The sequence below is a fragment of the Mus musculus genome, chromosome 12, assembly GCF_000001635.26.
Source record: "Mus musculus strain C57BL/6J chromosome 12, GRCm38.p6 C57BL/6J".
Classification (NCBI taxonomy): Eukaryota; Metazoa; Chordata; class Mammalia; order Rodentia; family Muridae; genus Mus; species Mus musculus.
The window spans coordinates 105,625,765-105,649,888 of NC_000078.6; the positions used below are offsets into that span (position 1 = coordinate 105,625,765).

The 24,124-nt window shown below is 45.6% G+C and overlaps 1 protein-coding gene across 3 annotated transcripts in view; it reads right to left on the reverse strand.

The window, feature by feature from the left end:
• The window catches only part of Atg2b (autophagy related 2B), a 71,759-nt gene that overhangs the window by 12,226 nt on the left and 35,409 nt on the right, over positions 1–24,124 (reverse strand). The window contains exons 19-36 of one of the 3 annotated variants that reach the window (XM_006516360.2): positions 23,711–23,868; positions 23,225–23,397; positions 22,549–22,699; positions 20,989–21,188; positions 20,760–20,840; positions 19,608–19,714; positions 19,068–19,160; positions 18,529–18,599; positions 18,029–18,105; positions 17,426–17,596; positions 15,388–15,529; positions 13,438–13,640; positions 12,147–12,373; positions 10,683–10,791; positions 9,921–10,115; positions 9,156–9,257; positions 964–1,042; positions 414–618 (exon numbers count right to left, since the gene is read on the reverse strand). In XM_006516360.2, coding sequence (XP_006516423.1) covers positions 414–618; positions 964–1,042; positions 9,156–9,257; positions 9,921–10,115; positions 10,683–10,791; positions 12,147–12,373; positions 13,438–13,640; positions 15,388–15,529; positions 17,426–17,596; positions 18,029–18,105; positions 18,529–18,599; positions 19,068–19,160; positions 19,608–19,714; positions 20,760–20,840; positions 20,989–21,188; positions 22,549–22,699; positions 23,225–23,397; positions 23,711–23,868 — 2,544 coding nt within the window. The remainder of the gene's footprint in view (positions 1–413; positions 619–963; positions 1,043–9,155; positions 9,258–9,920; positions 10,116–10,682; positions 10,792–12,146; positions 12,374–13,437; positions 13,641–15,387; positions 15,530–17,425; positions 17,597–18,028; positions 18,106–18,528; positions 18,600–19,067; positions 19,161–19,607; positions 19,715–20,759; positions 20,841–20,988; positions 21,189–22,548; positions 22,700–23,224; positions 23,398–23,710; positions 23,869–24,124) is intronic. The other 2 variants (NM_029654.4, XM_006516361.3) reach the window with 2 other exon arrangements.

Sequence of the window (24,124 nt, forward strand, 5' to 3'; positions counted from 1 at the left end):
CCACACAGCCGAACAGCAGCCGAGCAGGGGCCGAGCAGGGGCCTGGGCTTCCCAGAGTGCCCACGGCCTGAGGAAGAAGACCTGGCAGGGACTGCGAGGAGCAGACTGAGGGCTCAGCACCGGGAAAAGAGCAGCTAGTGGAGAGGCAAAAGGGTGGGCGGCACACTGTGTTTATGAGGTGCAAACCCTCACTCACATGGGGACCTGAAGGGGGGAGGGGCAGCAGGCAGAGAGGAGCTTCCAGCACAGATTCCGGGTTACTAAGTGGTGCCAGCTACACAAACAGCCGGGTTTATACATCAACGTGAAAGAACACTGATGTCACCTCATGCTTGTCAACCCACCCACTCTCTCCAGAGCCATCTTTAAAACTGCAAGAGAACTTCACTTCTTAGCAAAATAAATGCACTCACCTAAAAAACACAGGCTGGTCACTAAATGAAGTTTCCTCAGCAGAGACGTCCTCCTCCAGTCCATTACCACCCTCCGCTGAATTGGCACGATGGTTCGGGGAAGCTTGTTTTGGCCCAGGAAAAGAAACGACTAGATTTGGCTCCTTTGAGGTACTCAAATGCCTTGGCAAACTGCAGGTGACATCAGCTCCAGGAGACTTTGTAACTGAAAACACAAGGGGCTTTTCAAGTTAGCTCTGCTCCTGTTGAGCACCATAGCAATTGATGCTGGTGAGGCTGCACACTGCACTTGACTGATGAGTTCCCTGAAGCTGTTACATTAACATGTGTGTACTGACTCAAAAAACTGTGCTTGGAACATGAGCTTTGAGCTTTTCCTAGCAGTGTGCAGGCCTGTCCTCTGGTGGTGCTGGGTGGCCACGGCTCTTCAGTCAGCAGTCACTCCACAATGGCGTGCGCTGACCAAGTACTACGTGGCTTCAGGTACTAGGTTCACTTCTGAGTGACTTCCTACTTAGGGCAGAACCCTCAGACTGTGTGTGTCAAGTACCTTCTGGATCTGGAGTCAGTAGAAGCTCCACTTCTGTAGAAAGACTTGTGAAGAAATCCTTGAGGAAGAACAAGGCGTCCTGGAATGGAGACAAGTCACTTTAACTGACAGGACGGCGTCTGAGGTCTCTGTCCCTGTCATTCACCTCACAAAGCAGTCATTGCACCTGTCGGTGGCATTTCTACCACTCTGCCTCTGCTGCACTCATTCTTGTTCTACACACACACACACACACACACACACACACACACATAATCCCTTTATTTTTTACAACCATGAAAACATTTACAACATTGCAAAATAGAGAAACAAAAAACCAGCTAGGCCTGGGCAGGGCATGGTAGTATACATTATAGGCCTTTAGTGCCAACACTCAGAGCACTGGTCCACAGGAAAGCCACCTGGTCTCTATCACTCGTTCCAGGATAAGCAAAGCTACTCAGGTCCTGTCTCAAAACAAGAACAGAAACAAAACTAAACATAAACGTGGGGAAAGGATTTAAAGATCAAAGTGCCTTTTGCTCTTTGCACCAGCAGTGGTGGCATCAGTGCTAAGAGCAGTGCACACCCTGTGCGCTCACCTTGTGCCACTGAACTCCATGGGACTCACTTCCTCTTTAACCACACTCCGTTACCTTAAGCCAGCTTCCTTACTGAACACGATACCGAAGTGGGAATTTAAAGCTGGTGAGGCGGCAGACGCTTACACCTCCAGCAGGCAGGCAGCAGAAGCAGAGGACTGACAAGAGCCCAAGAACAGCCTCAGGGACACAGCAGGCTCCACGTTAGCCCCAGCATAGCATGGAGATAATAAACACAGACCAACTAGCTCACCCCCTTGCTGTAGTCTTTTCTGAGATCATATACGAAAGGCAGTGTACAGCTCTGGGACAACAGTCCTCCAGTTGCCCCAAACTTACACACAAGCGAGCTAGAGGGGGTGGCACACATCTTCAGTCCCAGCACTGGGAAGGCAGAGGCAGGCGGATCTCTGAGTTCCAGGCCAGCCTGGGCTACAGCGTGAGCTCCAGAAACCAGGGATACACAGAGAAACCCTGCCTCTAAAAACCTAAAACAGTAACCAAAGACTCCACAAAATCAGTGCAGTGATGGCACACGCCTTTAATCCCAGTGCTCAGGGGCAGAAGCAGGTGGATCTCTGTGAGCTGCAGGCAGGCCTGGTGTTCAGAGTGAGTTTCTAAGCTACACAGAGAAACTCTGTCTCAAAAAATAATAAAAACAAAACAACCCACAAAACCGAAAGTCTGAACCCAATCCTCACTACCCTCCCTCAAACAAAACCTCTAACTCTATAAAACAATTCACAGTGTGTGGGGAGCCGCCCTCACATTCGCCGTTGCAAGATGGCGCTGACATCCTGTGTTCTAAGTGGTAAACAAATAATCTGCGCATGTGCCAAGGGTAGTTCTCCACCCCATGTGCTCTGCCTTCCCCGTGACGACAACTCGGCCGATGGGCTGCAGCCAATCGGAGTGACACGTCCTAGGCAGAGGATGATTCTCCTTAAAAGGGACGGGGTTTCACCATTCTCCTTCTTGCTCTGGCTCTTGCACTCTAGCGCTCTTGCGCTCTGGCTCCTAAAGATGTAAGCAATAGAGCTCTTGCTCTCTTGCTCTCTGGCTCCTGAAGATGTAAGCAATAAAGCTTTGCCGCAGAAGATTCCGGTTTGTTGCGTTCTTTCCTGGCCGGTAGTGAACGCGGGTAAGAGTTGGTGCTGAGACCCGGTACGAGAAGACCTGGGACGAGAAAATCCTGGGACAAGAAAACCCGGGACGGAAACTACCATCACCGGCGCAAGGAAGATCCCTCATTCCAGAACCAGAACTTCGGGTCATGGTAATGAAGTGTTCCCGTAAAACAGACTGTTGAGAAGGATCCAGCGTGGATTCAGAACTCCTCAGCTGGGGAACGGTGGTAATGAAGTGTTCCCGTAAAACAGACTGTTGAGAAGGATTCAACTGCGTGAATTCAGAACTCTTCAGCTGGGGAACAGGGTACCCGTAAGTATAGATTTACAAGGTAAGTCTGGTCTTGAACTTTCTAACGAAATTCAAGACAGTCTATCAGAAGTAAAGTGGGAAATAGCTTTACAAGGTACGTCTGGCCTTGAACATTCTAACGAAATTCAAGACAGTCTATCAGAAGTAAAGTGGGAAATAGCTTTACAAGGTATGTTTGGCCTTGAACTTTCTCTAGTGTTAGGAGCCTTTTTGTTCCTTTTCACATGTTATCAAGTGGTTAAGGCAGGGCTGAAAATTCTGGATGAAATTCAGGGCAATCTATCAGAAGTAAAGCGGGGAGAGAGAGTAGGAGCAAAGAGGAAATATGGTACACAAAATAAGTATACAGGCCTTTCCACGGGTCTTGAACCCGAGGAAAAGTTTAGGTCAGGTAAGAATACCTGGGGAGAGATTGGAAAGAAGGAGAAGGAAAAAGAAAAGAAAAAAGATCAATCAGCGGAGGTCTCTAGGAGAAGGAGCCTATACTCATCACTAGATGAGCTCAAGGAGCCAGTTCTTAGTAGTTCTGAATCAGATGAAAAGGCTATTAGGGCCTGGAAGGCGCTCTCCCTCGCAGGTGAAGCCACTGGACAACTAACAAAGATCGTCCAGAGACCTCAGGAGTCATTCTCAGATTTTGTGGCCAGAATGACAGAGGCAGCAGAGCGTATTTTTGCAGATTCGGAGCAAGCCGCACCTCTGGTAGAATAGCTCATTTATGAGCAAGCCACGCAGGAATGCAGAGCGGCCATAGCCCCAAGAAAGAACAAAGGTTTACAAGACTGGCTCAGGGTTTGTCGGGAGCTTGGGGGACCTCTCATTGTGCATTACTTCCATTCAGTATGAGAAATTTACTAGGGCAGCTAATTTGTCAAAAAGTCTTTCTCAGTATATGTTACAGAATTGGATGGCTGAATTTGAACAGACCCTTCGGGAATTGAGACTTCAGATCAACTCCACGCGCTTGGACCTGTCCCTGACCAAAGGATTACCCAATTGGATCTCCTCAGCATTTTCCTTCGTTAAAGAATGGGTGGGATTGATATTATTTGGAGATACACTTTGCTGTGGATTAGTGTTGCTTCTTTGGTTGGTCTGTAAGCTTAAGGCCCAAACTAGGAGAGACAAGGTGGTTATTGCCCAGGCACTTGCAGCACTAGAACATGGTGCTTCCCCTGATATATGGTTATCTATGCTTAAGCAATAGGTCGCTGGCCATTCAGCTCTTGCACCCCACGAGGCTAGTCTCATTGCACGGGATAGAGTGAGTGTGCTTCAGCAGCCCGAGAGAGTTGCACGGCTAAGCACTGCAGTAGAAGGGCTCTGCGGCATATATGAGCCTATTCTAGGGAGACATGTCATCTTTCAAGAAGGTTGAGTGTCCAAGTGTCCTTCTCCCCAGGTAAAACGACACGGGACCAGACCAGGACCCCTCTGGGTGATAAGCCTGGAAGGAGGTTATGTGTACGGCTCCTTTTCCTGCACACTGGGGATTTGACCTCTATCTCCACTCTCATTAATATGGGTGGCCTATTGCTCTTATTAAAAGAAAAGGGGGATCTGTGGGGAGCCGCCCTCACATTCGCCGTTGCAAGATGGCGCTGACATCCTGTGTTCTAAGTGGTAAACAAATAATCTGCGCATGTGCCAAGGGTAGTTCTCCACCCCATGTGCTCTGCCTTCCCCGTGACGACAACTCGGCCGATGGGCTGCAGCCAATCGGAGTGACACGTCCTAGGCAGAGGATGATTCTCCTTAAAAGGGACGGGGTTTCACCATTCTCCTTCTTGCTCTGGCTCTTGCACTCTAGCGCTCTTGCGCTCTGGCTCCTAAAGATGTAAGCAATAGAGCTCTTGCTCTCTTGCTCTCTGGCTCCTGAAGATGTAAGCAATAAAGCTTTGCCGCAGAAGATTCCGGTTTGTTGCATTCTTTCCTGGCCGGTCGCGAACGCGTGTAAGAACAGTGCTCCAGATACAGTGTTACCGTGAGCTACAGGGCCACGGTGTCGATACACACCGAAAACCTCTAACTCTATAAAACAATTCGCAGTGCACCAGATACAGTGTTACCGTGAGCTACAGGGCCACGGTGTCGATACACACCGAAAACCTCTAACTCTATAAAACAATTCGCAGTGCACCAGATACAGTGTTACCGTGAGCTACAGGGCCACGGTGTCGATACACACCGAAAACCTCTAACTCTATAAAACAATTCGCAGTGCACCAGATACAGTGTTACCGTGAGCTACAGGGCCACGGTGTCGATACACACCGAAAACCTCTAACTCTATAAAACAATTCACAGTGCACCAGATACAGTGTTACCGTGAGCTACAGGGCCACGGTGTCAGTACACACCGAAAACCTCTAACTCTATAAAACAATTCGCAGTGCAGATACAGTATTACCGTGAGCTACAGGGCCACGGTGTCGGTACACACCGAAAACCTCTAACTCTATAAAACAATTCGCAGTGCACCAGATACAGTGTTACTGTGAGCTACAGGGCCACGGTGTCGATACACACCGAAAACCTCTAACTCTATAAAACAATTCGCAGTGCACCAGATACAGTATTACCGTGAGCTACAGGGCCACGATGTCGATACACACCGAAAACCTCTAACTCTATAAAACAATTCGCAGTGCACCAGATACAGTATTACCGTGAGCTACAGGGCCACGATGTCGATACACACCGAAAAAGTCTGACCCACTATTTCCAAGAACTTAGTTACTTGCCATTCCATTTACATTATATTTAAATGACACAGATGACAATATTATAGGTAATATGGTGCCCAGAGGTCTGAGATAGGTCCACCAATATGGAACAACCTGGTTCTGAGGCAAGGAGCAGGTTCACAGAGGGTTCATTATTATGTCATGCTAGGAACAAGCACATACTATTTACCCTGTACATGCTTATTACATGTATGTATCATACTCAGCATTACATGTTAACAGTATAAAATGCTGTTCTTTAACTACCACTAGATGGTGACAGTTGAATTTTGTAACTGTCTTAACTATAACACTGTTCAAAAAAAGAAAGTATTAGATATAGAGTTGTTCTTGAAGAGGAAGACACAAGAAACCCTGGCATTTTATGATGCTCTTTTTATTATTTACATCCCACTATAAAAACAGCAAATCACAATACCTCACAAAAGAAGATAGAGCAATGGCTAATAAGGATGTGAAAAGGCTAAACATCAGCAGCCATCAAGGAACTCCAAACAAAGACATAGAAACTTTTATGTACTTTTAGATGTACATATACATACTACAAGTATGTATACATGTGTAAAAATAGATACACATTCAAGTTACCCAAAAGAAATGAAAAACATGTCCACAAACACTTATAAACAAATTTCACAATGGTCTTATTTATGAGCACTAAAAATAAGTGCAAATCAGCAGGGAGTAAGCTGGGGCCCATGTAGAGTGACAACCTGTGACACCTGAACCTCACAGACACAGTCCAGAGGAAGAAGCAAACATACTTCCTTAACTCATACAGAGCACAGCCAGGATGACAACAACTGAGGTGATGGAAAGAAGAATGGCTATTTCAAGATGGGGAGAGAAGATAGGGCATTTCAGCCGATGGAGCAGTCACTCCGCTGTAAGAGTATGTCAAGCCCCACTGCAGACCTAACAGCTGCATGCTTTGTTATCTAAGAATGCCTCAGCACAGTCATTTAAACACTAAGACTTAGGTTCTATATTCAGTGTTAAACTTTGACTGTAAAACATTTATGCCTAGCTGAGGTTCTGTGGCAGCAGATTAACAGTACAGTCAGGCTTAGAGAGTCACAGAATTCCTTTAATGTTATGCTCACTCCATGACACAGGCTGACATCATATGACCCCAGTTTCTATTTCCCTCACAGTTTTCTCTAAGATCATTCTTCCCTCACAGTATTATGCAAAAGCAATCAATATTAAAGTCAATATTAAAGAAAATGTGTACGTACTACTCCATGGGCTCTCCCAGCCCTTGGTGAGTGCCTGCATGGCCTCCACACAGGCCCCAAAGCCCTGGTGCCTTCACAGACACCCTCCCCTCCCTGGCCCCTGTAGCCTTGCAACTGGTAAACAGGCCAGAGGAGTGCCATGGCCTCCAGAAAGTCCTTCCTGACCATCCCTTCTTCCCGACCATCCCTTGCTCTCTCCTGCACAGGCACGCCTGTGTCCACGCCTGTAGTCATGGCTGTACTAAGTGCACCTGCTCAGTTAGCTTCCCTACCACAGAGGTCTTTGGAGCCAGGGCTGCCTCTAGTGCAGGGTAGGGATGAGGAAGCACTCCTGAGAGATCTTTACCCTCTGTCCTCCTCACACGGATTCCAGTCAACAATACGGGAGGGGGGTCAGGAAGTCCTGCTTCTGACAGCCTACCTCTTCACTGCCCAGCTATGCAGCCTCCACGCTCCTCAGCACCACAAACAGGACCTAGTCCCGCACTGCTTGGCGATAACTGCCTAGCTACAGGCCTAGGTGCTCTTTGGATGCACATGCGCTTCACTGCACAAGCAATGCAGCTTTTTCAATACAGGAGGAAGCAGTGTTTTGGTATGGAAGAGGCTAGGCCAAGCATTATTACCCATTAACTTACTTGTTTTCATGAGAAATGAGAACATAGATATGTGGTCTCCTACACAATTATGGTGTGATATTTCAACGTGTAAGTGAGGAAGGGGCCTTAGACAGCTGTGGCAGGGCTGAGGTACTTTATAGTCTCAGGGGACTTTTTTCATTCATCCTCAATGTGACCAGTTTGTTTCCTTTACTGATGCCGCTAACATTAATACTTCTTCCTTACAGTAGTTATGCTTTATAGCTTTGCACAGGGATTATAGTCAATATTATAGAAAACTGAGCTTGCTAAGATTGGTAAGGCCATGCAATAAAGACGACTCTGACTTAGTCTTCTCTTTGTAGGACTATCCACAGATCAACATCCCCATAAATATTTCATTATATTTCTAGGAAGCCATCATATGAATAAACTACAATATGGATAGCAAGGGGCTGGAAGGGTGGCTCAGTGGGTAAGAGCACTTGCTGCTCTTACAGAGAACCCAAGTTCAGATCTCAGCACCCACACTGTGCAACTCACAAGCACCTACAGCTACATCTCCAGGGAATCTGAAGCCCTCTTCTGGCTTCTGTAGGCACTTGCACACATGTGTGTGCAAATACACACACACACACATATAAACAAACATAAAAATAGACCTGTAAAAGTATGCATATCAAATATATTCCCATAATAAAAAAAAAAACAAAAACAAAAACAAATCTTAAGTTTGACTGGCTCAGAACCTTGCAAGCATTATATACAAGCCCAATGTGCTCTTACATCCATGGCACATCCTCTCAGACTGGCCTGCTCTGTTTACAATATGGGCATTTCACTTGATATCTGAGGTACCTGTCATTTGCCTGAAACAGATTACCCAAATTTTATTTAAGTGACAATACTAAATCAGTATTATTTAGGCAAATGAATAATGGTATCCACAAACATGCCTACCTAAACCCAAAGAAATGAAAGCTGTATCAAGAGCTTTTGCTATTTTACAATTGCATGTATGCTCTGCAGCTGCTGCTTGCTTTAGCTAATGTTCATCTAAGTTCATATTCCTGATCTCTATAATAGCATGCGATGCCAGGCGCTAAGCGAAATGTTCCCCATACATCATCCCATGTAATGCTCATGAAACATCAGTTCCTGCCTCTCTCATTCAGAGGCCCAAGGACATCTGACAGAAGCTTGTCTGAGTATGAGAAAGGACTTTCTTTACAACCCTCCACAAATCTGCTTTATGGCTTCTTTACTAATCATTTACTAGCTGTCATTTTGCCTAGGACAGAAAAGTCTTGTAGACTGTATAACACAATCCCTTCTAACATTTAACCTATCCAGGAGTCTTAAGTTCATAAGATCTATGTAGACCTACGTTAGGTGTCCACGTGGAAAGAATCCTCAGTACATAGCATTCACTCACCAAAAGGCCAGATTTCAAACTTCACATCGAGCTGTATGACTTTCTGAGTTCAGGGTAACCAACAGTCACTCCTCACTCTGCTCACACAGATGGCCAACGGGAACAGTCGCTCCTCACCCTCACGAATGCATTGACCTGCCCACTGCACAAACCTGGTCAATATTGAGGCGAAGAGGCATCAGGGACACTCTCAAGCAGCACTCCTGTGGTGACCTGCCAGACTCCGGACGTACATGCAACGCTTTAATTGTCAGCTACAAAAAAGAGAAGGGCATTTCCCCAGTGACATAATGACCTTGGTCTCATTCAAACAATAAATAAGTAAATAGTAAATAATCTTATTCACATCTAAGGAAAAAACTGTAAAATTTTGAGTTTGAGGCCAGCCTGGGCTAGATAGTGAGAATCTGTTAAAGGAGAAAGAGGCTTATATTTACCCTCCCTTCCTTAAAAGCTTGTCCAAACCGCAAGAAAATTTTCTATGGCTCTCTTTGGGGGACAAGAGCAAATGAAAACTCCAAGGTGCTTGCTGAGATCTCAAAGCCAGTGCACTGGCCCAGCTTACCAGCCAGGCTCTGTAAGACCACCTCAACTCAGAGCCTGCCACCGCCACCTCACTAACATTTAAAGTCTAAGTGTGAAGAAGGGCCAGCAGCAACCTAGCCATTCTCACGCGGCTCTGTACCTGAGGTGTGAGACACTGGCAGTTATAGTCAGGGACACAGTTTGCACAGTTAACTCTTAAACACAAAACTTGAAATAGTACATTTAACAGGAATTTTCAAATTAAAAAAAGATAACCCACTTTTTTTTTTCCACTTCTGGTAATTATCCCCTCTCCAATTCTCCTGCAGTTAGACAAAAATAAACATGTTTTTCTACAACTACTAAGAACACGGGGCTTGCAGGCCTCTTACCATGTTGGAATGGGCTTTACGAGGCATGTCTTTGCTGCAATACAGGTATAAAAACTTATTCATCTGTGATGTTGCCAGCCGATCTCGAATTTCAAGGTCCTGCACGATGAAGACCTGCCTGGAGACTGGGTGTTCTAAGAGGCTGGACTCACACTCAGGCTTACACGGAGGGTAGACCTCATGCTGAAACTTCACCTTAACAGATGAGAACAACATAGCAATCTTGACTGTCACTTAAATTTGACTTTATCCATTTTTTTATGAGATTTTATGTATTTCTATTTTTGTGGCTGAGTTTGTCTATGCATCATGTGCATGCAGTGCCTAGAGAGGTCAGAAGAGGGGATAGAATCCCCTAGATCTGAAGTTAAATCTGCGAGCCTCTCGGCCACGCTCCATCAATGTGAATGGCCTCCAGATGTTCACAGGGCTTTCCACAGGTGCAGTCCAAAGGCAAAGGCAGGCCTTCCCAGTGAGACGCTTCAATAGAGCAGAGGTTCTTCAAGTGACTTCACAAGAAAGGCAAATGCTGGGCAGAGCTCAGAAACCTCATCTTGCAGTGGCCACCAGGAGAGTCTGGGAACCCCTGCTCCAGGGGTGTCCGGGAAACAAAAACACCCCAGGCTTCTCAAAGAAAAAAGGTGAGGCTTGTACAAGATCCTTACACTTTTCTACTCTGCATGGCAGGGGCTGAAGGGCGAATGCGTGGGCGTAACAAGAGATCACCTACGACCGTGGCTACTCAAACAAACACCATCTTACCTTGCTTAACTGTATTTCCATCAAGAAGTCATGGTTCCTTCCTTTGCCCCCACAGACTGTGTGGCGCCCGTGCCTTGTAGGTGTTTGAGACGGTGAGCTGTGGGGACTACTGAAAATGGAGAAAGAAAAGGAAAAAAACCCTCTGTTAAAAGAGTATTCAATTTAGTAAATGACACCAGAAAAATTAATGAAATAAAGAAAGCACTCGAGAACTACAAGAATGTTCCACAAACAGCACAATAAACCAAATCATATCGCTTAGCCAGAACCGGTGGTAATACCTGCCTGTGATACCTGCCCGAGCCCTCGGAGGGAGCTTGTGTATCTAGCACATGCTTACCACATGCAATGCCTTAGGCTCGGGGTCTTTTCTTTTTGGATATGTTGAAAATGCAATTTGATTACCACCATTAGAGCAGGAGCTTGTTTGCCATTCAGACCTAGAGCAAACCAAGTCATGATGCTGGGCAGCGACGCACTAGGAAACCCACGGCAACAGCAGAGCAGGGCTCGGTGTGCACAGAGCACTCAGACAGCAGCAGCAGGAGGAAAGGGAGCTCCCACGCCAGCCCACACACAAGCCCCACCCAGACACAGGAGCCCCGCACACGCTTTCTATTCGTCCTCGCCGCCCATGACTGAATGCTGCTTTCCTTAATCCAACAGTTCTGGGAATGGAGAGATGGCTCAGAAGCTAAGAGCAATGGCTGCTCTTGCTGAGAATGCAGACTTGGCTCCCAGAACCCACATGGTGGTTGAACCATCCATAGCTCCAGTTACAGAGGACCCAACTCCCTCCCTTCTTCTGGCCTCCAAGAGAAACAAGCATGCATGTGGTGCACAGACACTGACAGACAGACAGTCACACACATAAAATAGTAAGAAAAAAGTGTACAAAATAAAAGTACTTGGTTCTGCTCCATACCCTGTTAGCTACTAGAGGCTCAGGGCAAACATGAGCTCTGCCTCCTGACACACTCACTTCATCTTGTGAACACTATTCAGTCAGACAACTTTCTGTCCCTCTGGAACAAACACATGATGGGTTCCTGAAAATGCTTACTGAGTGAAAATCCAAGTCAACATTTTAGTGAATACGTGAGAAGCACAGCCAATTTTAGGTATGACATTTAATGTATTTGAATACGAATTTATTCATCCTTAAGATAAACTCCAGAGCTGGAAAGATGGCTCAGTGGTTAAGAGCAATGACTGATCTTCCAAAGGACCTGAGTTCAAGTCCCAACAACCACATGGCTAGCAACTGTCTGTAACTCCAGTTCCAAGGGATCCAACGCCCTCTTCTGGCCTCTGTGAGCACTGCACATGTAGTGCACAGACATATATCCCGGTAAAACACTCATACACATAAAAATAAATAAATCTTAAGGGAAAAAAAAAACCATAAATTTCCTGTGGTTTTTTTTTTTTTTAGAGGTGTACTGATTCATCACGTGAACTTACATGTAACTCTTAGCTGGAGAAGTTGGAGGAGCTGTTGCAAAGTCCTTGCCTCCATAAAGATGCCACACCAGAGAGACCTCTTTAACAACATATCGGACGGCAGGGATGGGAAAGTGGAGCGGCGCTTTGCTGCTGTCTGTCCTCGTGATGGGCAGACTGAAATAGTCATCTTTTATCACAATGGCGTCGTCAACCATGATCTTTATCACTGGCTCTTCTTCCTTCTCCTGAAACACACCAACAGTGGTACCCTCTCCTCATATCACAGACTAAGGGGCTCCCCCAGGCTACATTCTCCCTCATTATTTCGGTCTGTAAAATGGGCTAATTCTTTTCTCTGACATGGACTCTCATACTATAGCTCTGATTGGTGCCTTGAACTCGTAGTGATTCTCCTGCTTCGCTCCCGAGGCCTGGGATTACAGGCACGCACCACTACACCCACTTGGGAATAGTTTCTGGCAGTAATCATAACATACTATACTTTACTGTCTTAACAAAATACCTGTTCTATATTAAAAAAAAAAAAAAACCACCTTATGAATAATTTCTAAATTTGTAATTTGGGTCTTAGTATTTGATAATGAAAGTACACAGATTTTGTGTATGTTTCTTTTTTTAAAGATTTATTTATTATATATAGTAAGTACACTGTAGCTGTCTTCAGACACCAGAAGAGGGTAACAGATCCCATTACAGATGGTTGTGAGCTACCATGTGGTTGCTGGGAATTGAACTCAGGACCTCCAGAAGAGCAGTCAGTGCTCTTAACCACTGAGTCATCTCTCCAGCCCGTGTGTGTATGTTTCTATTACTATTGTTTACAGTTATACTGCATTCTAAACCAAAACCTGACAAATTTCAACATATTGGTTAAATGATCATGTTTCTAATTCTAGGCTTATTCTGAGTGACTCTGTTCATTTTCTTTTACCAGAGAGTTCTCAGAACCTGTCCCATGAGCACGGTCACTGTGAGGGTGCTATAGGCTGTTCTGTGTGTGCACTCATCTCAACCAGCCTTCACAGACGTATCCATTCTTGCGGAGTTTACACTAGTCATTCTGTAGCCCACTTCCTGTCATTTAATTACACTGCCCTGACACAAGCAACTGCACTTCACTAATCGTGCAAGAAACTGTGCAAGCGTGAAGCATCGCTGACCCACGTGTTGGAGCGGTAGTAATGTAGATTACAAGAGGGAGTAATGTTCAAGTGGGAAGAGTTACAGATTCAAAAGATCTGCAAATGCCCTTGGTCCACTTAATTTGTAACTGTTGTCAGTTTATTACCTGAACGACTGTTTTTGGTGCAAAAAGAATACAGAAGTCATCATTTTCAGCGGTCACACCGGTCACCGCGTCACTGATCAAGTGGTGAGTGAGAGACGGATAGGCAGGGCTGGACTCCTGGGACACATTTCCACTCTCATCTGGGAACAGGAAGAGGTCTGAACAGCACGGCTCCTGAGTGTGAGACTTTTCATCCAGGACACCTAGATGGCAAGACAGAAACATCTGGCCCTCTCTAAGCCACCGACAAAGGTCTCTTAACCACAGGCAGGCGCAGTGCACTGAGTGCCCTCATCTACGTGACCTTACATACTTCTTATAACAACAAACCTTCTCTACTTCTTACCACAGCTCTGGGAAGCTGGGGTTCATGGAGGGCTGAACAACTCCCCCAAAACATCTCAGCAAGACACAGAAATACCTCAACAGCACAAACAAGTGACTGGTAACCAAGTTCAAGTTCTCTACTAAGAAAATGAATGACAGTATCAAGAAAGGGACAGTTCCTTCCCAGCTATCCTGTGCAAGAGAAGCTCAGGCATTCAGCTCTGGTTGGCTCCCATTAACTGGCGTTTTGACTTGGCCAGGATTCTCTTGTAGGTGGAAGAAACGGAAAAGTGTCCAGAGTTCAATCTTGGAAACCCTTGGGTAAAATTGCAAAGGGAAAGAAAAAAGATTACAAGGAGCAGACCTCCACCCCAAAAAACCTACAGGACTCTGTGCGTGGGAAGGCCGAGCTGATACCTGGGCTCCAGAAACCCATGCTGAAAACTTGTTCCCATGCAGCTTTCAGAATGATACCATACATACCAAAACTCTGTACTAGGAGAGCTTAGACTACCCAGCAGTTATCCATCCTCTCTATTCATTCAAACCAAATCTGACATGTCAGGAAGAATATAAAAACGCCTAAGTCAGTGCTTTGGTCTCAAGACTCCTGGACAAGCATTGAACACTGCCAACAGCTCTGCCCACCAGCTCCCTCACTGTCCAAATTTTAATGAAAATGTGTCTATAATATGCAAGCAGGGTCCCTTCCTACTAGCCACAGCTATTATAAAGTGCATAGGAAGCTGGAAGCTTAGCTCATAGCCTTAGTTTTAATCTACCCTAAATTCAATGAATGGAACATTTATTGCATAGTATTTTATAATGTCATGGATCTTCTTAAGATGCATTGAGCACAGGGTGGCCTTACACTCACTATGTACAGCCAAAGCTGTCCATGAGTTCCTGACACTACCTCTGTCTCCCGTGCACTAGGTTCATAGGCAAGTACCACTAGTTCATCGAGTATTATTTTGAAATTAAGGTTTACAGAATTTAGAATTAACAAGGTTCCCCACCAGGTGCTGTAGTATATGCCTTTAATTCCAACACTCAGAAGGTGGAGGCAGGAGATCTCTGAGCTCCAGGTCAGCCTGGCCCACACAGTAAGTTCTGGGAAAGCCAGGATTTATATATAAAGAGGCCCTATCTGCAAACAAAACACAGAGATAACTATGCCCATCGAATCGGAAGAACATACAGGGTGCTATGGGTATGTACACGCTCCATGTGGCTATCAGGCTCATCATTCATCTGCTCCCTGGTGCTTATCCAACTTTCCTGAGATGGGCATGCACAGATCGCACACGCCTACCTTCCTCTGTATTCTAGTACAGACAAGCCTATGACTTGCCAGGCTGCACCACCGTCACAGCCAGCTAGCCTGCTTTCACGGGACCCTAAGACTTCCAGTCCACATTCTGAGTCTGCTGTGTCATTTCTCAGTCACTCTGTCCCCTGACGGTTGGTTCTTCAGGGGACAGGCTGCTTCTTCAGGTGAGCTGATCGCTAGTGCACCCACAGATCCAAATGAGTCTTAAGTCCCTCACTGAAATGTGATGAGAACACAAGTAATGTGGCATCTGCTACCCTAGCAGCGCTCCCAGGAAAGGCCCTCCTCACCATTAGCCTGTGGTCCGACAGGGGCAGAGGCCTGCTGCAGATCAATCTCCTCCATGGCATCACTCATCAGGTCCCGTAAAATCTGCTGATCTGCTTCAGGAAGCACTGGACCATGTGAAGATGACCGAGCGCTGGAATCTACCTACAACCGAAATCGGAGTTAAAAGCAGGTGAAGCCGACCACACTCCTGGCTGCTGCAAGAGGACCACAGGCATCCAGGTACGCATGGCCAGCCTGGAAACAAAGTAAAACACTTCTCAAACAAAACCAAACGCATCTGTGGTGGCTTGAATAGGTATGGCCCTATAGACTCCTGTGTTTGAATGCTTGGCCCATAGGGAATGGCACTATTAGGAAGTGTGGCCTTACTGGAGTAGAAATGCCATGTGGTCTCCTTCTGCTGCCTTCAGATAAGGTGTAGAACTCAAGGCTGGAGAAATGGTTCAGCAGTTAGGAGCCCCGACTGTTCTTTTAGAGGACCTGAGTTAAATTCCCAGCACCTACATGGCAGCTCACACCTGTCTGTAACTCGTTCCAGAGGATCCGACACCTTCACACAGATAGCATTAGCAGGCAAGCACCAATGAACATTAAATAAAAATAAAGTTAGGAAATAAAAAAGACATGGAACTCTTGGGTCCTTCAGCACTATGCCTGCCTGCACACTGCCGTGCTTCCTGCCATGATGATAATGGACTGAACCTCTGAAAATGTATGCCAGCCCCAGTTAAACATTTTCCTTTGTAGAGTTGCCATGGTCATGGTGTCTCTTCACAGCAGTGAAACTAAGACTCCATCTGAAAATACTTTTTACAGAGGAGACAGGCAAACCACTGAGCCCACGGCCTAAGAGCAGAGCAGAGGGCAGGCGAGCTGCCTGGGACCACAGCACTGCAGACATCAGGAGCAGTCCACAGTCACCGCGTACACTCATGGGTTACAGTCTGCCCAGCAGTGAGCTTTTAGTGTAATCATTATCATACCATTAGCTACCAACAAACCCAAATAAACATAAATATAGCTCAGGAGCAGACAGAGAACCAGGACCCTGCAGAGGGGAGGGGTTCCTTAAAACCCTGCTGGGCAGCCAGGTATCCCTGACCAAGTGTCATCCACTCAAATCCTCCTGCTGCCCTGTAGGTCAGGGCCTCCTTTCCTGGACTCCTGAGTGCAGTGGAAATATAAACAGGAGGGAATCTGAATGGGGATGCACAGGCTCCGCTCCACCACTTCACCACCGGTTGGTAACTGGATTTATTAAACCCAGGCAGTACTCCTTAAATGCGAGTACGGCTCTGAAATGGGAAGATACAAGCTGAAAGTATCTTTCAGAAACTGGGCAATATCTTCAAGAACAGCAGATAGTAGACGGGGTATCTTTGGTCACCTCACAACACAGGAGCAGGGGGAACAGAAAGGAAGAGCAGGTTGACCTAACAAAGCTCACTATGCCGGTCAGACCCTTGCTAACAGAACTCTGACCTATCTGAATAGGTTCTGAGGAGACTGAGGAGTCTGTTCACAGAAAAGGCTGCAAAGAACAGCATTGCAAAATAAAATCACCAAAATAAGTGCAGCACCATTCAAACCGAACAAAAGACATCAGAAAGGGGACACTGGGCATAAGCAAACAGTGACCTGGAAGTGAACCGGGGATACCTGCTGTTTCCCCTGCTAACCAGGGAAACACTCAAGCAGTCTAGGTGATAGCCTGCAGCCTCTCCTTACTGGGCTGCAATGGAGAGGCAGCTCCACAGAAGAAGCTGAACAGAGTACACAGAGAACAGGGCAGACACTGCTGGAGAAGGAAGTCTTCCTGATGACGGCAGTAGCTGCCATCTAAGTGCCTGCAACATTCTGACAGTTTGTTTAATAAACAAAGTCTAAAAGAGAATTGTGCCTGCTGAGATTAATATTCTAAAACAAAGCATGAGCAGTAGACGGCTTCTCACAGAGAAGGGTGACTCGGGAGTGGCCCTCCAGACAGACTCGGTACTCCCACTGAGTGACGTCGTGGGATGGGTGCCTTCCCCGTACCTTGGGCTTTCTCTGTGGGACTCCAGGCTTCATCTCTGCTTTGTGAGGTCCATGTAGGTCCCCGTAACTTGCGACATACTGAATGAGGTTCATCAGCGCAGCACATGAGTCTGAGCATGTTCTGATGTGCACGACGTCACTGGAACAGTGTAACTCAAAGCGGGGCGCAGTCTGGGAGGGCACAGGGGGAAATGACAAACACTTTTTGAAGACAAGAGTCACCAAGTCCTCTCCAGGGTCACGGGAAGTCAAATATACATTCATGGGCTGGAGACGCAGGTCAGACATTCTGAGCACTTGCTGCTCCTGCAAAGGACCAGAGACAATTCCCCAGCACCCACATGATGGCTCACAACTGCCTGGAACTCCAGTTCCAGGGGTCTAACATGGTGCACATACACACATGTAGGCAAAACATTCATACACATAAAATAAGTCTGAAATATACACTCATTTGTTTTGTCACATGAAAAGTATTTAAATTAATCCTAGTTTCCAAATATTTTGACTGAAATTGGGTGGGAAAAATATGTCCTAATACACTATATTTAAAATCTTTTAAGAATAGGACTGAAATAAAAATTTCCACTTATTACAACTGACCTGTTCTCCATCAGAATCAGATTTTACTGCGGTTATGGTCAGCTCTAAAAGTCCCATGTCCATCACACGAACATAATCTAAAATTTAATACAATATTTATTGTAGTAGTTTAAAGACTATTTCTCCAATCCAAACCTAACCTCTGTTTAAACACCATGCACAACCCACGCACAGGATCTGTAGTGTGTGTGGTGCAGACAGGTTAACCCTACCACCTCATTGTGACTTCATCTGATACCTCACACAATTTTAGCTACAAGAGATGACTGCATATTAAATAGATATTTAGATGATAGAGAAACACATAGCTAACACCATTAGCACATTACAACCTCAAACTGAAAACTGAAGATGTCACAAACATTACACATTTCAACATCTGTTAGAAGTTCCCTAATAAGAGCCCACCTTTCCAACTCCACTTCACACTAAAATTGCTTTAATACATTCCCACACAGTTCAGCAGCGATAATCGGCCCCAGAATTTGTTTGGAACGCACCTCTATTCAGGTTTACAGTGACCGTGTTGCACTTGTCTGACAGGTGCAAAGCAGCCTCGTCCATGATGATTCTGGAAAAGACAAGAAACAACATCTGAAAACGTAAGCTCTGAGCAGAAGCACAGCGCCATCCACACCTCATTACGCATGCTCAGTGTACTTCACCCCCAAACCTGTGTGACCCAAAACACATGAAGGTGCTAACACATGGCCATATAGGCTTTTGGGCCAGTTGTTTGTTTCAAATGATACCCACGTCTAAAGATTTCCATTTCTGAGATAACACATATCTGGTACCTGGAAACCAATCAAAGGGCCTAAATTGCCACCTGAGAGTCTCAGGGGTGCCGTCCTCCCCCCTAAAGTGGAAACATGACAGTGAGAGGAGCAGGGGAGCATGGCCCTGAGAGGGATCCCTGAGAAAGGATGACTAAGTGGTTTAGATTCAGCTGATGTTAGGGGCAGTTTGGGTAAGGGAGCTCGGTATCTCCAGCTGATGCATTTGAACAGCAGCTGCTGCAGGGTGAGTTCACAGGTACCTGAGAGTGGAGGAAGATTTATCCAAAGCAACACTGCTAGAAATGCTGAACGTCTCAACAGTAAGAAGGGATCGGAGTGGCAGGTGAAGGGGCCTGGCAGCAAAAACAAGCAACAGATTACCAGCCTGATGCGACAGGACTCTTCCAACACACTTCCAACCACAACTACTCAACTGTGGGATTGTTAGAGGGCTCTGCTTTGCTTGTTAGGTATATTCTTTTTGTGACAGAATTTCACTATGGAGCCCAGATTGGCTTCACATCTTCTGTCTTCTTCCCCAAGCCTGGTAAGTATTGGAGTTGGAGGTGTGTAACCCCACAGCAGGCAGAATATTTATTCAAAAATTAGTATACTTTATTTATTTACATATGTGTATATATGGCTGTGTGGTACATGTGTGGAAGTCAAAGGACAAATTGGGGGAGTTGGTTCTTTTCTTCCATGACTGGATCCCAGGAAATGAACTCAGGTTATCAGGCTTGGTGGCTCTAAAATCAGTGTGTTTCAAGTAAAACTGTTCTTTGTTCCAATGGACTCACCTGTAATCAAGTGCACAGCTCCAAAGATGGACATGGAAAGTTGTAAATGAAGTTGGAGGGTTATATCCCAAAACAGGTTCATCAGCAATATTCAAGAAGTTTAAAATCTATAATCACAAAGACATAACTACCTGCTTTAGAAGAAATAACATTTTGCTAGAACACATTTAACAAATACGTAACAGAGTGACTTAAGATACTCTAAGAAAACACTGTTGTTCTGAAGGGATTCATTGTGAAAGTGTGTGCCTGACAGGGATGCGGAAGAAGAGGAGAGATGCATTTACCTGTCTATAGCAACTGTCTTACTATGTGTGTGTGCTTATCCCAGTCTGATGTCTTACTGTGTGTGTGTGCTTATCACAGCCTGTGCCCCTTACATAACACAACTACAAGGCTAAAGTGGAACTTGAAATGAAGAATCACATCCAATAACTGAATGCCACAGACACCTTAGAAACCCCATCTTACGTCTGTGGTCATGCCACCATAAACACTCTCAATCTCCTCCAGTCTTGGAAGCTAAACAGGACTAGACTGGTACTTAGTACCAGGATGGGAGAAAGCCCTATCTTATGAAAATAAAAGTATGCACAATCATACAATTGACATATTGTTCAGAACAATTCTTGGAAAGTCTTTGTTGAAGATTACTTTTCAAAAATCTGGTTTCTTCAGGAGGCAGAGCTAAGGAAGTAGGAACTTGAGTGTCATCCTCGGCTTCCTTAACTCTATGTCCTGGACGTCTGCTGCATTCATGTGCTGCTGGGTCCAACGCAAGGCTTTGCAGTCTAGTGGGCAGTAGAACACTCAGTGTGTTTGAGGCTCTGGGCTTAGTCCCAAACATGGAAAAAATAAGTAGGTAGGTAGGTAGGTAAAGGTAGGTAAGAAGGCAGGAAGGCAGACAGATAAAAAGCATATTGTTAACCCTAACTCTGGTTTAAACTCTATCTCTGGTTTTCAGAACTCAGCACCACTGCTGCTCTCCCAGGCTGGGCACTCTACATGCGCTTCTTTTCCTGACTGATCTAACAGCAGCAACGCTGACACTGAGAAGCTATAGGGACTGCAATTTGAGCAAAAAGTCACCTGCCTTCTGGACGTCATGACTTGTAAATGCTACTAAAGTACTTGACAGGTGACAGCTCTTACCTGCTCGTGCCAACTGAGTCCAGCGGGCAGCACCCTGTGCTGTAGAGTGGCTCCTTTCAGCCCCACAGCCACGAGGAACTCCTGCGCCACAGAACAGCACAAAGAACCACATTAATCCACAGAATCCCCAACTCAAATTTTTCTAAGAAAACAAAGGTGTTGCCACCCATACAGTCACCTTGGAGAGCAAGCAAATCAATAAGCCTAGCTAGCAGTGTGAGGCACACACCTTCGTGTTGGACTCGGACTTATCAGACAGTATCTTCACTGCGACTGAGAGCATATTCAAATTGTCTCCCCCAACCCCATCTGAGGCAGTGCGGCTGAGGCCATCTTCTTCAGAGGAATAAATTGTAGGTTCCAGCCAGTGTGGGCGGGTGGAACAGGGCAAGCGCGTCTCTGTAGGGAGAATGGCTCCATCTACTATGCCTAGACACACGTTGAGATAAAAACACCAATATGATCACTTGAAATTAGCTCCGTAATTGTTTGGACTTTCACAACTCACAACGAAACTCTCTGTGCAGGCTGAGTATGCTTTACCCAAGCTACTCAGAATCTGAAGCAGGCAATGTTCACATACATTAAATGAGACATTAGGGAGAGTATAGTTCTGGACATGACTCATTTTTGTCTTGTGTACTCTTCAGACAACAGATTCAGGGTCATCCATGCCCGACTCTGGCTCACCTGCGCCCTGATGTGCCCATCCCAAGAGTCAGGCACAGAAAACCCACTGCAGCAGCTCACTATCAGAGACAGCTGAGATTCAGAGCATTTCTAACATAATTTCCAGGACAAGTCTGCATTTCTTTGAACCTTGTTGGGGGCACAGAGGTCCTAGTGCTCACAGACAACCACTAATAAGCCAGGAATGTTAATATACAGGGTTGTCGCTTCAAAGGAAGAGATATATAACCTGTTCTCTGCCCAGGAGGCTGGAAATGGAGTCAGTTCATGGTCTGGTGACTCCTATGCTCTCCTTAGGGCCATACCTGGTTCCCCAGACTCTTACAAACAGGACTGGAGGTAGGGGATTCTGCACCATCTGCATAAGATGGTCTATCTATACAAGCCATCTCCATGGAAGAAATGACATGCACTTTAAGAAGAGTTTCACTGCACACAGGGTTGTTATAGCAGGAGACTGTTCCAAATTATGTTGTACTGAAATATGCCTCAAATAAACTGCCCAGTGTCAGACTCTGCAGTTTGAACCACACTGGCTACTGATGTGTGTTGAACTAGACTTTCTTCGTGCCTCACACCATCAATTACTCTACTGGTGGTTGTGCTTGCAAAGATCCCCACAGAACCCAGCATGGTTCTGGTGGCATAGGGCCAAAGGCCAGCATGGCAGCAACGACCTACTTCTTTGTGATTGTTGGTAAAACTGAGGGCAAAAACTCAGAAAACAAACAAACAAAAATAAACTAAGATTCTGAAATACTAGGAAAACAAGATTTTCATTTCTTTGTGCCTATTCACAGAGTAATTCAGGCAACAACTCAAAATTTCTAAGTTTTAGTCATGTGAGGTAGTGTGTACTTACAGTCCTAGAACTTGGGAGGCTGAGGCAGGAGAATCTCAAGTTAAGAACCAGTGTTGGCTATACAGTAAGACCTTGTCTCAAAACAAAAAAATTTTAATCTATAAGTATGATTTTGACAACAAAACCAGAACTCCCAACAGAATACAACTTACATCAACATTGTATTCTCAAAACTGTCCTTAACAGATAGGAAATTCACTCGCCAAACAGAGGAGAGGAAGATGCACAATTCCCTACCTTTGTGGTACAGCCTGAGGCTGCTGGAATGCAAGCAGATGTAGTGCTTGTCCTCAAAGCCCTCATACTTTGTCACGCAGAAGAACGAGCCGCTATTGAATTCTAGCCAGAATTCACCATGCTTACTTTCCATCGGATCTCCATTCTCTTGCTAACAAAACAATGGGGGGTGGGGGTTACAAGTCACTTTTTATTTCTTTTGGTCAAATTTCAGTACTGTAGATAGAACCTAAAACACACAGTAGTTGCACATAGTAGGTAGGCTCTTGGTCACTGAGCTTCATGCCCGACAACCATTATTTAAATGCAGAAAGAATGTGTCTTGGCATGCTCATTCTGACTAACTCAGGAAATTCTTCCACACCACACAAAGCAGTCTGATTCCTGAGCCATCTGATACAGTGGGACAAAACGTTGAACAATGTGTGTGCATAATGTGAATAAGTCCTCTGTAACAAATAACTGTGCTTCACCCTCTTTTAAAACGAGACCAAAAAAGCTACAATTACTGCCCTCACTGGCAGACTTAGCAGGTGTGTCTACAGGGAGGCTACACGGCCTGAGAGCAGCAGAGAAAGCAGCTGTGTTCCAGCTCTGGCATCCTGGAACACTGCTCCCCACCCCCACACTAAGACAGCTTCACCCCACTTCACTATAGGAGACTGCGCAGCCATACCTTCACATCAGTGAACACTGCCATTAGTCCATGATTGATACTCAGAAGCACTGAGAGGAAGCTCTGAGAGTTCTTGTTCTGAGAGTCCAACTTTTTTTTCCTACGGGAACGATAGTTGGGATCAACAGCAGAAAAATACTGCAAAGTCTCTTCTTCAGATCCACTGTCTTCATCTACGCAGGGAAAAGACCTACGATTACAGGTTCTGACAGCTAAGCAAGGCAGCAGCTCACAATGATCACAACAGTACTTTGCATTTTCACAAAGGACAGAACCATGAGGGAGAGGGGCCTCTAAGTGAATATCAAACATGTACACGATCACTCCAAAGATTCCACGTTTGAGCAGCAGAGTTCTTGTCAGCATAGACACAGACATGGGGAAAGTTATAGAAATTTCCAAAGAAATTATAGCATAAAAATAGAAAACAAGTCTGAGACTTAGAAATAAGGTGCTTATACCAGAACCAATGTAAAAATACATTACCATAGTGAACTGCAGATTTAAAGGGACTGAAGCTATCTTTGCTGAAGGTATTGATCAGCTGACTGGCCACGGAGAGTCCGATGCCATAGGAAACGTTTTCAAGTGTCTCCACTGGTGAAGGCGCTGTTGGCTCCCAGAGAAGCAAGTCGTTAAAGATCCTAGACACAGAGCACAAGATGAACGGGAAACTTGTCAGTGCAGACAGACGGAGAACCCTCTTCCCAGGATCCTGTGTGAAGTAAGGTTTCAAGCAGAAATGGAAAACGATCCTGTGAAGGGGCTTTAAAACAGCAGTTCATGCTTTTGATGGGAAAGCAATGGCAGAGAAAGGAATCTGAGACTGGACTCTAATTAGGCGTCACCTAGTGTCAGCCATGTCAATACACTGAACGCCCTACTCACACCGCTGAGAAC